The 17,647-nt window shown below is 35.4% G+C and overlaps 1 protein-coding gene across 1 annotated transcript in view; it reads right to left on the bottom strand.

The window, feature by feature from the left end:
* The window catches only part of LOC150087100 (uncharacterized), a 449,565-nt gene that overhangs the window by 289,316 nt on the left and 142,602 nt on the right, over window positions 1-17,647 (bottom strand). The window contains exon 5 of the mRNA XM_090372375.1: window positions 4,387-4,529. Coding sequence (XP_090228501.1) covers window positions 4,387-4,529 — 143 coding nt within the window. The remainder of the gene's footprint in view (window positions 1-4,386; window positions 4,530-17,647) is intronic.

Genomic DNA, 17,647 nt, shown 5'->3' with positions numbered 1-17,647 from the left:
AGAAAGCTCTACGGCAAAAAGGTTGCGTTCACTATTTAAGTAAAGACAGTCAAAATGAAATACTGCAAATTTTAAGCGATGGAATAAAGGGTAAAATTTTATTATCAATTCAAAAGGCTAAATACTATTCAATGATCCTGGACTGCACACCTGACACATGACATGTTTTGTTTGCTACACCGACGGAAAAGTCGAAATGAGAGAAAACTTTTTGCTACGGTTTATACGAAACCATAATTAAATTATTGGAAAAATGGAACATTCCAATTGAGGAGTTAAGGATAAAAGGGGTCAAGGGTAGGACAACACGGCAAATATGAAAGGGAAAAGAAATGGGCTTCAAAGTGTGCTCTTAAATACAAATCCTCGTGCCTTTTATGTTCCTTGTGCTGCTCATACTCTAAATTTAATGATAAATGACACAGCAAAAGTCAATGCAGACACAATCAGTTTTTTTGCAACTGTGCAAGAATTATATAATTTCTTTTCATCTTCTCCGAAGCAATGGAGAACTCTTTAAAGAACATCTCACATTTAAAATTAAAGCAGCTTTCAGACAGGCAATTCTGGACTACTTCAATTCTACTTTCCCAATGGGAAAGTAGAATTGAAGTAGTCCAGCAATCCTAGTTCATATACCTAGGAGAAATTTATGACATGCTCTATGAAATTATGGATCATGACAACTTCAATAAAGAAATACAACATGAGGCACAAGGTTTGTGTGTTAAAATAAAAGATTATAAATTTATTTGCGCCTTAATAATTTGGCATGTATGCTAAATAGAATAAATCCTGTCAGCAAACAACTTCAAGATAAAAATATGGACATTGCAATTGTCTTAGAATCCATAGGCAATTTAAAAACAATCGTATTAAAATATCGATCAGATTCAAATTACAAGGATCTTCTTGAAACGGCCAAAAAACTTAGTGAAGATATGGAGGGAGAACCAGAATTTAAATCTATAGTTGAAGTTCACCGAAGACAAAAACACATGTCAATCTCAGTATGAACATCATGACGAATCACCGCAAATGCCAGAAGATAGATTCGGAGTCAATGTTTTTTATATGATTTTGGATACTGCTTAGGCATCGCTGAATGAACGTTTTGAACAACTGGAAATCCATAGTGAGCATTTCAGTTTCTTACATAACTTCTCAGAAATTCATAATGAAATAAGAAAAAAACTGATGATTTGGCAAATTTTCTAAAACATGGTGACAACAAAGATATAAATGGAACAGAATCGATGGTGGGATATTTGCTTATAAAGACATTTTCAGTAAAGATAAATTAAAAATTCAAACCCTTTTGATGTTCTTCAGTTTATTGTCTCCAACAATTTATCCTTTCCTAACTTAATGATTGTTTTAAGAAACAGGAATGGTCAAAATATTGACCATTCCTGTTAGTGTAGCAAGCAGTGAATGTTCATTTTCTAAATTAAATTTAATTAACATATTTATGAATGAGTATTTCACAAGAGAGGCTTGTAAACCTTGCATTAATAGTGATTGAAAATGATGTATGTTCTGGATTAGATGTAAAGGAAATTATTTCTAATTTTGTAAATATTAAATCAAGTAAAATAAATATTTTGCGAATAAACTCGTTTCAAATAAAATTTCATATTTATTTATTTGAATATTCTGTTCATGTTACACTAAAACGTGCAACGTATCTTTTTCACATTTTTTTTTGTAAAGGGAGCACTCAGCTATTTTGCAGACAGGCCCTAAACATCCTAGTGCCGGCCCTGCTCAGGGCAGTAGTAGTAGTAATACAGCCATGTGATGCCAGAAAACAAGCATATGAGCTTATGTATTATCAGCCAAAAAAAAAACCAATTTCACACAACCATCCCTCTAAACATTTGTCCAGTGTTCCTCCTTGAATTTATTTAAGCTATCAACTTCCACACAATGACATATGGAAGTTTGTTCCAGCAATTAACCACCTTCTGGCTAAAGGCAAATTTCCACACATCTATTCTTCTGTTCTGCAACTGTCTTTCCCCCAATTTGAATTTATGTCCCCTCAGATTCATGACCTGAGCAAGCAGAAGAATCCTATCCTAATTCAGCATGCTCAACCCAGTCAAGGCAAAGATCACTTTGCAGGTGTGTAGTCTCCAGCCACTACAATTTGCTGAACTTAAGCCTTTCTTGGTAAGAGGACCCCTTTGTTCCCCTCACCAACTAATGAAATGAGGCCTCCAGACCTGTATGCAGTACTCAAGGCATGGCCTGACCACTGCCTTATACAAAGGGATAATCACCTCCTTTTGACTGCTAGCAAAATTCCTGTACATCATTGGCAATACCCCATGACCTGCTCTGGCAACGGTGCCTCCGTAGCCAGGTGGGCAGGAGCAGCAGTGCATAGCACACGCTTCTTGATTAGACCGGGGTTTGAGCCCGTGACTACCAAATACGGAGGATGCGGAAAGGTCAGGGAATGACCACTGCATATCCCCCCCACGGAGCAATATGGCCTTAGTTGCTAATGCTCCTAAAAACCAAATAACAAACAAACAGCTCTGGCAACCTATCTGCATTGCTCAGAAAACTTCATATCTGATTGCACAATCACACTCAGGTCTTTTTCATTTTCTACCACCCTAAATGCAGTACCACACAGTTGGTACATTCCTCTGGGGTTACTTCTACCCATATACAGTACTTTGCATTTGTCAATGTTAAACTTCACTTGTCACTTCTCAGCCCATCTGCTCAAATTTTCTAGATCCTGTTGCAGTAGCATACTGTCATCAACAACCCCGCCAATCTTTGTGTCATCTGAAAACTTCAATACTAAGCCTGATATACCTTCATCGAGATAGGCGCCTCCGTAGCCAGGTGGGAAGGAGCAGCAGTGCGTAGCACACGCTTCTTGATTAGACCGAGGTTCGAGCCCGTCACCACCAAATACTGAGGATGCGGAAAGGTCAGGGAATGACCACCGCATATCCCGGAGCAATATGGCCTTAGTTGCTAATGCTCCTAAAAAAAAAAAAACCAAAAAACCAAATACCTTCATCAATATCATTGATAAATATACAAAACAACAGTGGGCCCAAAACCGAACCCTGTGGGACTCCACTAATAACTTCGTGGACTAATAACATTAGTCAATGAAGAGCAGTATCCACGGATTACCACTCTCTGTCTTCTCCCACTCAACCACCGTTTTATCCATTGTAGCAACTTACCCTTAATACCATACTGCTCCAATCTTCAACAGCTCAGACCACACACACACACACACACACACACACGCACACACACACGCACAGGGAAATAAATATAAATTGAGGAAGGATAGTTATAAGACAGATGTGTAGAAGGGGTAGTAGATGTGAAATGGACCTGTGGATAATTGTGCAGTGAAACCAGAAGTTTTCAGACTAGTGGAGACTGGCTTCTAGGACAGCTCATGGGGTTCTGTCAATGATATACTGGAATATTCCCGGGAGGGATAAGAAGGTGATTATGTTGCTGTATTAGGCAATGGTGAGGCCACATCTTGAGTACTGCATACAGGTCTGGAGATCCAAGAAGGTTTGGATCTGTTAGAATATTATGCAGAGAAGAGTGAGGGAAAGAAAAGAGTGCTCTCACTAGGAAAGGCTTCAGTTCTGCAAACTGCAGCATCTGGAGACTTGTCACACGCAGTGAGATTTTTGCTTTCTTGCTTCATTTGCCTATTAATATTAATAAAATGTCCAATTTACCTTTTAGAGGATCTATCTGATTGAAAGTAGTGAATTACCAAGAAACTTGTTGCTAGGGTAAGTTTTCTTCTGCTGAGAATTAAAACCATTGCATTATTTGAGCCGTTTAATTCCTGGTGGCTGTAAAAATGTATTAAAGGACAAGGTAATAATGCAAGCATCTTATAAAGGGAGAAATGTCACCCTTTTTTGGAAAATTTCTTAAAGACAGCAATCATTCATATGAGTGCTAGATTGCTTTCTTAATATTTTGATTTTACAAAGTTGATTTTTTTCTAAAATATGGTGACTGGATTTTAAATAATTTCAGAATTTAGTGAATCTTTTTATGGTAATAGGTGCAACAAGTTAGGATGATAAATTTTTTATTTTTATATAATTTGATGTAAGTCATTATTCTGATTGTATCTATATGAAAAATGACTGTAAATCACTGGTCCCAGTACAAAACCCACTGAAATATTTTTAAAAAATTTGTTTTTTTTTAACTAAGGATTGATATTGTTTATACTTTTTATCTGATTTTAATAATAATAATAATTTAAATTATTTTATTACTGACATTAACACAATTTAAACACTAGTCTATCCACTCTTTCTCTTATGATCAATGCATGTTTTGAATAATCAAGGGGGAAAAAATTACCCATCTATTTCCAGCTGCACACCATGTGCTACACTTCTGTTTGACAAATCATAATGGCAGTGGAGAGACAATCCCAGATCCTGGTTGGTAACAATCATATCATGATGCTGGATGACAATATCATTAGAGAACTGGCCAAATCCCTGACAAGGAAAATAAGTAATTACTTCATATGCTAAATAAGGTTATGGTGCCATTTTATGTAAATGCTCAATTAGCATATCAAAATCTTTTATTTCCTGTCCACATCAAATAGTGAATAAGTTTAATGTAATAATGAAACACATATTAAAAAGTATTAAAATACTTCAACTCTAGAATAGAATTAAAGTTATTAAGGGTTTATAATATATACCTAAGTGAAGCGATTCAAAATCATTTTTGTGATTGTAGCATGATTTAATGCAATGTTGATGGGGGATTCTATCAAAAAAATTTCCTAAATCATCACTGCTCTGGATTGAGAAAAAATAGTTGGAGGAAATCATGCTTAGACAAATTGGCTAATTGTATTCTGCTAAATTAGACAGAACAGAAGTAAAATGAATTAAATATTTTTTATGTGTTGATTTAAGAGAGAAAAAATTATGAAAAAAAAAAATATATAGAAACCTTGCTTAGCATATGGACATTCCTGGAAAACATAAATTAACTAAAATCATGTTTAACTAAAGCAGATAAACAGACTATTAATCGCATCACACAATAATACAATTAATATATATATAATTTGGTAAAAATATATGTTAATCTCCCCTCTCCTTTCAATTTTTTCTATTTCTACTTTGTATTTTTACTGATGTTTATTTTATTTTGTTAATTGGCCTGTACATCAAAAAGTGATAATTACCATTCAGTAAATTATTTCTAATTTATCACAATTAGTAATTGTGAAACTAATTGTAATAAATTAGATTGATAAATTGATAAATTAAACTGTCACAAGGGAAGATGCCACCGCCAGTGTGGCGGTGGCATCTTCCACATTCAGGAAATAGGTGGATATCATCTCTTCTAATCTTTCACTTTTAGTATATCGTGTTGCCTATTTATTGAAGATTGCCCTTCACTCATATATTATGTTCTAACATTTTATAGAAAGAACAACGGAAGATGCCACCTAACACAGTCCTAACATGGACTGTGTTAGGGTAACTAAGAGTAAGAACAGGTGCATGTATACTTGCATGTACACCAATGCTAAAAGTATAGTAAATAAATTTGATGAATTTGAGGTGCTGGCCAAGACATCAAAGGTGGATATTGTTGGGATATTAGAGACGTGGTGCCACACAGAGATAATGAAATCAGAATTGGCATTTGGGTAGTACAATATGTACAGAAAGGGAGGAGGGGTTATGCTGTTAGTTAAGAAACGCAAAATCTAAGGAAATGCATCCAGTTGACATGGGTGGGCAGTGCAGTGTTGAGTCAATTTGGTGTGACATAAGCACCGGCAAAGCAAAGTTGACAGAAGTGTGTTATAGGTAGGGTTGCCATATGTCCCATATATACGGGAATGTCATCATATTGAGGTCTTGTGTCCCGTAGTCCTGTATGCCATGCAAATTGGCCCGTATTCATTAAAAAGGTGATCAAATGTAAGATAATTAGCATAAAAGTAATTGAACATGTGAACACTCATTCGCGTGACTGGGGCCATGCGAATGAGCTTAATAAAGGAATTTCAGCTAAGTTCGCTAACTAGCCTAACTTCTAATTTAGTAGTAGTGCAGCGGTGGCATCCTTGTGACAGTTTAATTTGACACAGAAAATTGCTATCACATTCAGGAAATAGGTGGATATCATTAATGTTTGTTGTTGAATGAATATTGAAGATTTGGGAGCCTCTGAAAGAGTTTTTTGTAGATGAGAGTAAACCTCTTCAAAAAAAAATAATTGAATTTTTATCACATCCTCTGGCAGAGATATACTTTTTGTTCGTACATTCTCAGTTATACACTCTTGAAAAGCAAATTAAAAAAAATGAGAAATCCAATATCACAGTGATTGAAGTGAAAGTTCTACTAGAATAGTCTATCGAATTCATTATTGAGTGTAAAAATTCAAAATTTCTTGGATTGCAAACTAAACAAACCCTAAATAAATTGAAAAAACAGGACAGTTGTGATGATGTTGCAAAAGCAATTGAAATTTTTTTGTAAGGAGGTAAATAGTTTTTATGATTGAGCCTATGATTACATGCAGAAATGGGCGGTGTCTTTTCAAATGTTCTCCATCTTTGAGTGGATGTCTAAACAATATTATGAATTGGGAATCTGTCGAAAAGTTCCTTCTTTATCTCGAAGAAAAAAACATAGATATGGGAAATTCAGACATGTATTTCAATCAGTTTATTTATCTCAGAGATTACATAGAGGTAAATAAACTGTCAGATGATAAAAAATGGAATGAAATATAAATGCAGCAGAAGTGGCTAAAGTTTTTTAAGGAAACAAAACATAACGAGCAGAAGTCAGGGCTAATAAAATTATGTGAGTACATTTTTGCCATTCTAGGCCACAATGATATAGAGAATATTTTCTTTGATGAAGGTGCAGTGGACAGACAAGAAAAACCGACTGTCCCGTGATACTGTCGAAGCTATTCTTCAGGTTTTTTGTAATTTTAACTTAAGCTGTGCAGAATTTTACAAGTTTTTTAAAAATTAGAAATGCTCAGAGAAGTATGACTGGTATAAAACAAAACTGGTACTTTATTTGGTTTAGAATTTATTTTCTTGTTACAATTACAGTTAAATGTTAATGTACTTTCTTTTGTGTCATTAAAGATACTGTGAAGCAAGAATCTTGTCTTTTGTTTTAACTAACTACCCTCCCCCAAGGCCCAAGGTCACCACACATCCCGTATTGGGTCAGCAAACTTATGGCGACCCTAGTTATAGGCCTAATGATTCTGATGAGTACAATGAACAATTGTGCAGAGAACTAGAGTGGGCCAGTAAATCAGAATGCCTTATAATGGGGCATTTTAACTTTCCAGATATTGACTGGAACTTGTGGATTGGGCACTCACACACTAGCAAGACTTTTGTGGATTTATTGGTTGACTGTTTTCTACAGCAGCATGTTCGAGAGGCAACCAGAGGGAGTAACACTCTTGGTCTGATTATCAGCATTGATTATTCATGCATTAAGAATCTGCAGATAAAGGAGCCACTAGGTGGCAGTGATCACAGTGTACTGATGTGGGATTTACTCAAAGAGGTAACTACCATTAGGGGTAAAGGGAAGGGTTATTGCTTTCGTAACGGTGCTTACAGTGGTCTCAGACAGTTTTTAAATTCTATACAGTCGGACCAACTTATGATGTTACCAATATCAAATTCTAAATGAGACGCATTCAAGGAATTAATATTGGAAGCTATTAGGCTTTTCATACCAACTAAGAAATATTGTTTAAGGTTTAGGCCAAAATGGATGTCAGATGAACAAATGAAAATCAACAACACTTTCTAACCTTTAGGTCCTTTAGTCCAAAAAATATCTTATCTCTTGACCTTTTTTAAATTTTTTTTTTTTTCTTTTTCACCTCTAAATGTTAAAAATCTGTTTGTTTATCTCACGGAACTGATTGTGAGCCAACTAAGATTTTAATCTCTTAATGGTCCCTTTCCCATTTTAATATCACTCACAAAAAGCTCTTCAGTATTTACTCATTATATTAAGGCTCAATATTGAAGTATAACTGAGGTTAATTTTTGCATTTTGCACAGAAGTGACAACTGTGTCAGTCCTTGTCAGGAAGTTCTTTAAAAGCACAAAGAAATGCTGTATGTCTAAATAAAACCAGTTCTTTTTTCAAGTTTTTAGTTTCTCTTTTGGTGTCCTGACTTGGGATATTGTCTTCTATAAAGGTGTTTTTGGATTTGTTTATAAAGCAACTTGCTTCAAAAATGATCCGAAAATTGTGTTGCATGTAAAGAATTTAATAATTTTCAGCCACGAAACTTGCCATCTTCAAATTAGAACTGAAAAAAAAAAAAAATCGCAGAAAATTTTGCAAAAGGGTGAAGATGCAAGAACTCAGGAACTTTTATACCTTATTTGCTTACTAAATTAAGGCTATACATGACATGCAGTATATATAATATATGGCTTGTGTACTCTCTTATAGTACATTATGGCCTTGTTGCCCTTCAGCTGTAAAGCCCAATACCAAACAGCTTATTCTCTTCACTGATTTCTCCAGCATATTGCAAAGTCAATTCTTTGAAACAGTTTCAACAAAACATATTCCAGTGTAATTTCTTCTAAAAGCAATAATGCTAGTTCTCCGTCTTCAGTTCAGAACATTACCAAGTTGATCCTCATTTGAACAATCAGGAATTGAATCAACAATAATTGAGAAATATTTATTTTTATTTCTTATACTTGATAGTTTTCTGTCAATATATTTATCTATTCTTCATAAAGAGTCTGAATGAATAGGAAACTTTACCTTTCCTATGATTTTTCATCATTTTAATATGCTGCAACACAAATGGATAAAATTTTTGATGTTTTTCATGCATTGATGGTAATAACCATTATTTTCAATGTGTGAATGAAAATAATGGTTATTTTGCAGAACATTTTTGGCAATAAAAAGTTCTGCAAATTAATCCTTGAAGAACTTTTTGCCAATAACTTATCTCATCATCCAGTTGTTTCTTTCATAATAACTTATCTCATCATCCAGTTGTTTCTTTCATCCAATTTTTTAACAATACACCAATTTTTTCATTCAGTTTCAACCAAGTTTCTTTTCATTCAATTGACTTGTCTTTAAACTAAAAAATAGAATTCTTGCAGTAAAATGATCATCATTTCTTTCATGGCTTGACAAATGCTTAACAACTATGTTTATGTTGAGGCCCACTGGGCACTCTTAACTGGCTGTGTCAGTAGTCATGATTTGTTTGAAAACAATCATTTTGAACTGGTTCATATAAATTTAGGAAAGAAAGTAATTAATTGTTGTTTTATATTAAAATGAATGACTTAAATTGACCTAAAGCCTTCAAAAAGATAATTTTCTCTACTTGTTAGTGGTACAACTGGTTTTCCATTTTACTACTGTTTTAATTGTGAAAGTGTTCCCAATATGGCCTACATAGGCTATAATGGAAATACAGTCAGTTCTGCTATAACACAGTACATGTGTTCCTAAACATCTCTGCATTAAAAACAAAAGGGCTTATGGGAAAAATAGGGATAGGGGTAGAGCACTCAAAAATGTTCAGTCTGGTCGTGCTGGTGCATAAGTGCACGTGCCTTGAGTGACCGGGGTTCAAGCCCGTGACTGCTGAATACGGTGCTGTTTCTTGTATTCTGTCTATCTTGTTAACTCCTCTGACTGTTTGGTCATCCCGGAGTATAAACAGAAAATTTATTTATTTAAGGCCGCCGTAGCCTAGTGGTCAGGCGCACGGGTGCATAAGTACACGTGCCTTGAGTGACCGGGGTTCTAGCCCGTGACTGCTGAATACGGTGCTGTTTCATGTATTCTGGCTATCTTGGAACTCCTCTGACCGTTTGGTCGTCCCAGAGTATAAACAGAAAATTTTAAAATTTAAAGCACTAAAAAAAGTTAGAAACCCAATAAAATTGGTAACACAGGTTTAAACATCTTAAATTTCTAATAAATAAATAAATAAATATTACAGTAAATATAGCACTTTACCTTGACAAGATATGAAGTTTGTTGCCGACCAGGCTAGCCGGGTGGATAAAGTGCCTGCCTGGCAAGCCTAAGGTCGCGGGTTTGGATCCCGCCTCAGGCTCGGATATCATGATGGTGCCGCACTATCCGATTGGATCTCACGGCCATGATACATGAAGGAAGCAGGAAAAAACTGGTTCTTTCGTGTATTCCTTCCATCATACGATAAAAAAAAAATTAAGTTTGTTTGATTGATATTTCTGTTCACTGACATTTTCTTTTACTTTTTGGATTGCAAAATTTAAAACAGTGAAAAAAAAATAAGCAATAAATAATGATGAACACGAGGAGCACAAATTGCACAAGTTTATGAAGCTTAAAACACAGGAATGAACAGAAGATTCTGAAAATTTATTTATGTTTTTTTATATGATTGAAGATTTCATGGAAGGGTAAACACATTTCACCATAATAATGCAAAAACCCACACAATTCCATCTATCGGTATTATCGCAAATGTAGTAAGACCGAGTTTACTAACTATTTATAATTAGAGTGCACTAACAGAAAGCCTCAATAAACTGGGAACTGCAAATTGTATTTATTGTTTTATGGTAGTGACCTCCTCTACTCATGCCAGCATGCCTCAGGAAAGTTCTGTTGGAACTTTTGTGAGGCAAGCTCCTGAAAATGTGAGTCGGCCAAAAATATCATGACCTAATCATTAACACGAATGAACAATCCTAAATTTTTAAGATTGTTAATGAAAAATTAAAAAAAAAAAAGAATTTGGAATGAATATTTTTCTGTTATTTTTGCTCAATGGCTATTCATTTCAATTTTGACATTTAATGGTAAGCTAATTTTTTTTTTTGAAGAAAAAGATTAGCACATTCTTTTACAGTATTGTCTATACTGTAAAAGAATGTGCTAAATTTTTCTTTTTACTTTATTTCATATTTCTTCTACTGTTACGGACAAGTATAGAAATGCAGTTGCTGATACATATGGTCGGGTGTAGTCTCATGATGAATTACCTAACCATGTATCAATATTTACTTCTGCTGATATCAGACTTTGCATTTTTGCCTTACCTGAATTCAACTTATAACTAAATTTGCCTACCCATATCTGATGACAGCTCCTCCAACTTTTTATTTTATTTTACTTTATTTTGTTTAATCATTTGGTATTAATAATTTTACTTTACAGTTCCTTCACATCCAAACTCGGTCTGCAATTCAGCCGATAATTTTCTTAATTAATCATAACTTTTAGAATATTAACATTCTTTTGCCATTTTCAAATCTACATTACTTCTTTTTTCTACTCTCTTTACCCTTCTAGACCTTGGCACTTTGTGTAATTCTCACCTCCATCTATGCAAATTTTATCAGACTTATCTATGCATATATATATATATTATTTATTTATTTTTTTATGTAAACCCCAAACACAAGAAATATAAGAACCTATAGTACTTAGTACCGTGCTTGGGTTGGAGGTTGAGAAAACGAAAGAAGATATTTGTTGACATTGGACTTGAACTTCTGTAGACTGTAATTTTCAGGAAATGCGTATGACGGAAGGTTGTTCCAGAAAACGACAGTTGAATGAATAAATGAGGAAGATGAAAAGTTGATTCTGTGGGTTTTAAGTTGGACAGAAAATGAATGCTAGCTGGTGGCGGCACGTGTTCAGACTGTTTTGAAAGAGAGAGCGGGAATTATAGAAGCCAATTCAGAAGAACCGTGCCATTGGAAATATCTATAGAAGAGGCATGCAGCAGAAACAGTACATCTATGAGACAGTGAGTGGAGAGACTTTGTTAGAGATGAATCATTAATTAACCTAACTGCCCTCTACTGAATGGAATCTAGAAACCCGAGAGAGGCTTTCGGGGCACCGCCCCAGATGCGGGAACAATATTCCATGGTAGGGCGGATTTGCGATTTATACAGTGAGCAGCTGTTTGGAAGAAACGTAATGCTGAGAGCGAAAGAGAAAACCAAGTTTTTTTGATGCAGAGGAAGCAATATTTGTAATGTGCTTGTGCCAAGAGAGATTAGAAGTCAGGGTAATCCCCAAAAGAGATATATCATTTTGCCTAGAAATCCGAGTGACACCAAAGGTAAGCATAGGAGCAGAAGAATCCTTTTGCGAGTTATAAGACAAGACTGAGTTTTAGAAGGGTTGAAATCAACTAAGTTGTCTTTTCCCACTGGAGAATTACCTGAAGATTGGCATTTAAGGAATTGGTAGCAGATTTTCGAGAAGTTGAAGCTGATTGAGCAGGGCAAGGTTTCTCAAAATGGAAAGTGGAATGCAATGTGCTATCATCGGCAAAAATACGGATAGGATTTCCAGTCAATGGAAGAAGGTCATTAATATACAAGAGGAAAAGAGTGGGGGAAAGAACTGAACATTGGGGGCACCGGCATTAGTGGAGAAGTTAGAAGACAGAGAGCCATCTACCATCACCCTCAGTGAGCAATCAGAAAGAAAACTAGATAACCAATTAGTAAAAACAGTTGGCAAACCATAAGATGGAAGCTTGTTTAGGAGACATTTATGCCAAACATGATCGAAAGCCTTTGAGATGTCAAGAGCAACTATTTGTTTTTCACTGAACCTTTCCATTGAATTAGTCATTAAATGTGTAACATAAGCCAGAATATCACCAGTGGATCGACACTGACAGAATCCATACTGGCGATCGTTGATCAGACGGAAGGTTTCTAGGTAGTTTAAAAGTTGGTGGTTAATTGATTTCTCCATTACTTTAGAAAGAGTAGAAGTAATTGCAATGGGACGATAATTGGATGGGAGGAATTTGTCACCCTTTTTAGGAACTGGCTGGATATGGACAAATTTATTTCCAAGCAGAAGGAAAAACACCTTAGGAATAACAAATTGAAAAAAGGCGGCAAAGAATAGGAGTAAGTTCAGATGCACAGGTTTTGAGAACAAGTGGAGAAATACCATCAGGACCTGGAGCTTTCTTAGAATCCAGATTCATCAAAGTCCTTCTGACATCCTTTTGACAAAAGACCACAGGAGGCATTGAATGGAGCATGTGGGGAATGGTGGGAGGTGTTTTACCGAGATCATTTATACATGAGGTGGAAGAAAAATGGGATGCTAGCAGGTCAGCTTTATCCTTGGCTGAAGTGACAACAGAGCCATCTGGTTTGGACAGAGGTGGGAGCAGAGATGGGCAAAAGTTGATGCCAATAGCTGTGGCAATAGACCAGAATGCTCGACTACCAGAGGGACAAGAAGCAAGTTTTCTACTCTTAGCCTGTTCAAAATCTAGTTTGGACTGATTAATAACTGCTTTACAATTGTTGTGAGCTTTGGTGTAGGCAGAAAATGAAGAATTAGAAAAAAGCCAATTACGATATACAACATTTTTCTCCTGAACGGCCTTAGCACATTTATTGGAAAACCAAGATAAAGGACGAGATTTTAAAGTGCAGTGAGGGATTCCATTCCTGCAAGAATAATTTCACTGACACGATCTGAGAAAACGTTGACATCAGAAGTTTTGAAACAGTAATCCGACCAAGGAAAAGAAGAAAAGAAATCTTGCAGGTCATCCCATTTTGCATTCTTGTAATGTCAAACAACACGAGGTTGGGAATAGCCATGAGATAAAGGCTCCATTGGAGAATAGACAATCACCAAGTTGTGATCTGAAGTGCCTAAAGGACCTCTCACTTCGACCATGTACTTAGAAGGGTTGTTTGTGAGAAAAAGATCAAGCGTGTTGGCTGTATGATTAGGATTGTCTGGTATTCTTGTAGTTAAATGAACAATCTGTGCAAGGTCATTAGTAATTACAAAAGCCTCAGCATCTCGACCAGCAGGGTCGGTGTTGCTAGAAAACTGAAGCCAGCTAGAGTTGTGAACATTAAAATCACCAAGGAAAATTACCTCACTGTTAGGAAAGTTGGACTGGAGAAAGTCAAGTTGCAAAGAGAGGAAGTCAAAGAGCTCCAAGTGATTAGTGGAGTTGGGAGAACGGTAGAGACAAAAGATGAATTTTATACAATGAGGCGGAGAGATTTTAAGCCAGAGAAGATCAAAGAGAGGAGATTCCAAATTGCCATGTCTCTAACAGGGAATATCAGAACGGACATATGCACAAGTACCACCTTTGAGGTGAAAGGAATGATACAGCGATTAATTTGGGCATCTGAGATGAGCAGTAGTTGAATCAACCGAGAACTAAGATCCTGTCAGAAAAAGTACATGGGGTTTGGCAGACTGCAAGTGGAAATGGACATCGTTGAGATTAGAACTGAGACCACATATATTTGTGAAATGAATTAGGAAGTATTTGGGAGGTTTAGATCTTTTCGCAGATAAGCTTGCTCTATTAGTTTGACAATTCATGGTGTAATCAATAGTAAGAAAAAGTGAGTGGGACATGCTGTATGAAGTAATGAAATTTTTGGATATGGCATACACATGGTAAGGTACCCAGATCCTTGACATAACCTGGCCTCGACAATGCTCCCTACATACACACTACTTGGACTCCCTCCAGTCACTATCTGGCAGAGTAGAGGTAGCAAGATTATATACTAGCTGATCCAGAAGCCTCCGAGAGAGTTAGTACACCGGACCAATAGATTCGGTCCGGTCCGGTGTCCTAACTAGCGGCCGGACTGCGGACACCGTTTTAGAGCTGTACCCTCAAAATGTAATGAATATCGGATCTTGCCACGATGTTCATCATAACCTCAAAAGTCATCAATCATACTGCATGATGGAAGAGATGGGGAAGAGTTCTCCGGAACTTAGCTCTAGAGACTAAACATGGGTTCCACCACTTCAAGCAAAGTGGTGGTATTGCGCTGGTGATGAGAGTCGTCTATTACCTAGTAACATAAGAACTATGTTTTTTATTTTTAACAATATAGCCTAAGCTATATGTGTAACCATAACCTACAAAGCCCCTAATATTCACTATAATTAGCAAAGTCATACTAAATCAAATATTAACAAAATAACAAATCAAAAGTATCATAATGTCGTGACTGCATAAGGCTTACATTAAAAGACACAGCAACTTTCAATGTAAGCCTTATGCAGTAACGACATTATGATACTTTTGATTTGTTATTTTGGTAATATTTGATTTAGTATAATTTCACTAATTATAGTGACTATTAGGGACCTTGTAGGTTATGGTTACACACACCTTAGGCTATATCGTTAAAAACAAAAAACATAGTTCTTATATTTTAGCAGGCATATGTAATGTTTAATCAAAACTGATGGCATTAATTCGTCCTGACAATTTTACCTTTCAGTTGTTTCTATCATTCAGATATTAGAGATTTTATTTCTTTAATTTAAAAAGTTAATTAAGTGATAGTTGAGAGGATCTATGCACCTTTCAATAGATTTATTACTTTTATCTCATATATATAAACTTTTGTCTCCTGTGCTGCTGCTCTGTGCATTCAGATAATATATGAAGTAATAGCAAGTATCAAGAAAGTATCAAGTATCCCTTTTCTGATACTTGCTATTAATTCATATATTAAACTAATCATTTTTGCTTTACAGCTCCCTTCTCTCTAATTGGCTATCCAATTCAGCCTATAATTTTATTTAATTCATTATATCATATAGGTTATTCACATTCTGTCTATTTGTTATTTTGTTAATATTATCCCAACTACAATATTTTCTATTTCAGCTATCCTTCTCCTATTAGTTTTGGCATTTTGTGTAATTTATGCCTCCATCTGCACACCCTTGAATAGATTTATTACTATAAATAGGTTTCTAATAAAATTGACTGTTGTTGTTATTTGGGTTTTTAGGAGCATTAGCAACTAAGGCCATATTGCTCCGGGGATATGTAGTGGTCATTCCCTGACCTTTCCGCATCCTGCATTTTTGGTGGTCTGGGGCTCGAACCCCGGTCTAATCAAGAAGAATGTGCTATGCACTGCTGCTCCTGCCCATAAAATTGACTGTTATCTAAAAATGGTGTGGTAGGGCTCTATGCTCAGATAATTTGTCATTTTACCCACACATACTCCAGAACTTGGGGTATGTGTGTGTGTGTAAAGAATAGCAGTCAAAGTTGTGTTGACTGTTATTTTTCATTTGAGGCTTCAATAAGGTGGAAGCCAGTTTCACATACGAAATTTCTGTTATCTTAAAATTTATTATAAAAAAAAATATAAATAAAATATGGGCGACCAAAATTGGTAAGCCAGACTGGATTTAAAGTGTTTTTTTAAAGGACTGACCAAGTATTGAGGTCAACAGATAGAAAGAGTGAAAATATATTATAATATGTATCAGATAAATCAATTATTGTAATAATTATAATAATGATAATTGTACTTTTCAAATATTACAATAATTATAATATTTGATGAGTACAAATCGCTGAAACTTCAAACATTCAACTGGCGAGCAACCCAGTGAACATAGAAACAATCTGAATTAAATAGAATTAAAGTCAGTATGTCTCAAAGAAGTAAGAGATAATGTAGTGATGATGGGAATAATAAAAGTGAAATAAAAAATGATGCAGTGATGTATGAATAAATAATACCACCATTTAAGGAAAATTATATTAAGTGATTTTATAAATCATGTATGTGAAATTCATAAATAAATTAAGACAAATATAGGGTAAGGAGAGACTAGTGAGTTAGATGTAACTGCAATAGTTGAATTCAAACTGAAGGGTCAGATGTTAGTTAAATACAGACAGGCCCCAATCACTGATGATGCAAAAACACTAAATGAATTAATTGAAACATTGAGGAAATTATTTGTAAAGAAAAAGTATCTCTTAACTGGAGTGAGGAAATTGGATAGATATGTACAGACCAACCACAAAACAGTAAATGAATTTTACCAAAGAATCCTAAATTTAAAATTAAACATTGGGATACTTGATTCAGAAAAACAACCCTCTGAGAACATAATAACCATGTCACTTTCTCACAGGGATTAGAGATAGATACAATAAGGAAGGCTAAAAAAATGTCCCCAAAAACCTTGCACGAGGCCTATGATGTAGCATGTGAGGAAGAAAAGCTGGAAAACTTTAGGAAAATAAAAATACAGGGATAAAAGAAGCGAACACAGTAACTAATAAAAGACAAGTGGAGGCTAGGTGTAAAAAAGCTCAAGGAAGAGTGATACTGAAGAGCTCACACGATAGCTAGATGAGATGGAATACATGTTAGAGAGGCTCTCTTTAAATGAAAATGCTCAAGCCAGTCTGCAGCAAATGTGAAGCAGGTAGCAGGCACTGAAAATGAAGAAAGGATCAAACTGGAAAATTGGAGAAAGGTGGGTAGATAATGGGAGGCCACAATAAGAACAATCAGATGTGATGTAACAGATGCTGGAACACTTAACTACTGGGCCAGAGATTAACAATTCTGTCAGGGGTTTCAATAGGAGAAAGGAGAGATGCACGATTTAAACTGAGAAAGTCCTTCACAGAGGCTGTTTGTTTTTTTATAGATTTTACAGTGAAAGGGCAACAAGGCCATAACATGCCTAACTATTGTAATGTTAAATACATGGTTTTATCCATATAAATGTCATT

The sequence above is a fragment of the Mastigoproctus giganteus genome, chromosome 4 (assembly GCF_048544385.1).
Source record: "Mastigoproctus giganteus isolate SK-2022 chromosome 4, ASM4854438v1, whole genome shotgun sequence".
In the NCBI taxonomy this organism is placed as follows: Eukaryota; Metazoa; Arthropoda; class Arachnida; order Uropygi; family Thelyphonidae; genus Mastigoproctus; species Mastigoproctus giganteus.
The sequence above is the reverse complement of the archived record's forward strand: the minus strand, read 5'-3'. Positions and strand labels throughout refer to the sequence as shown.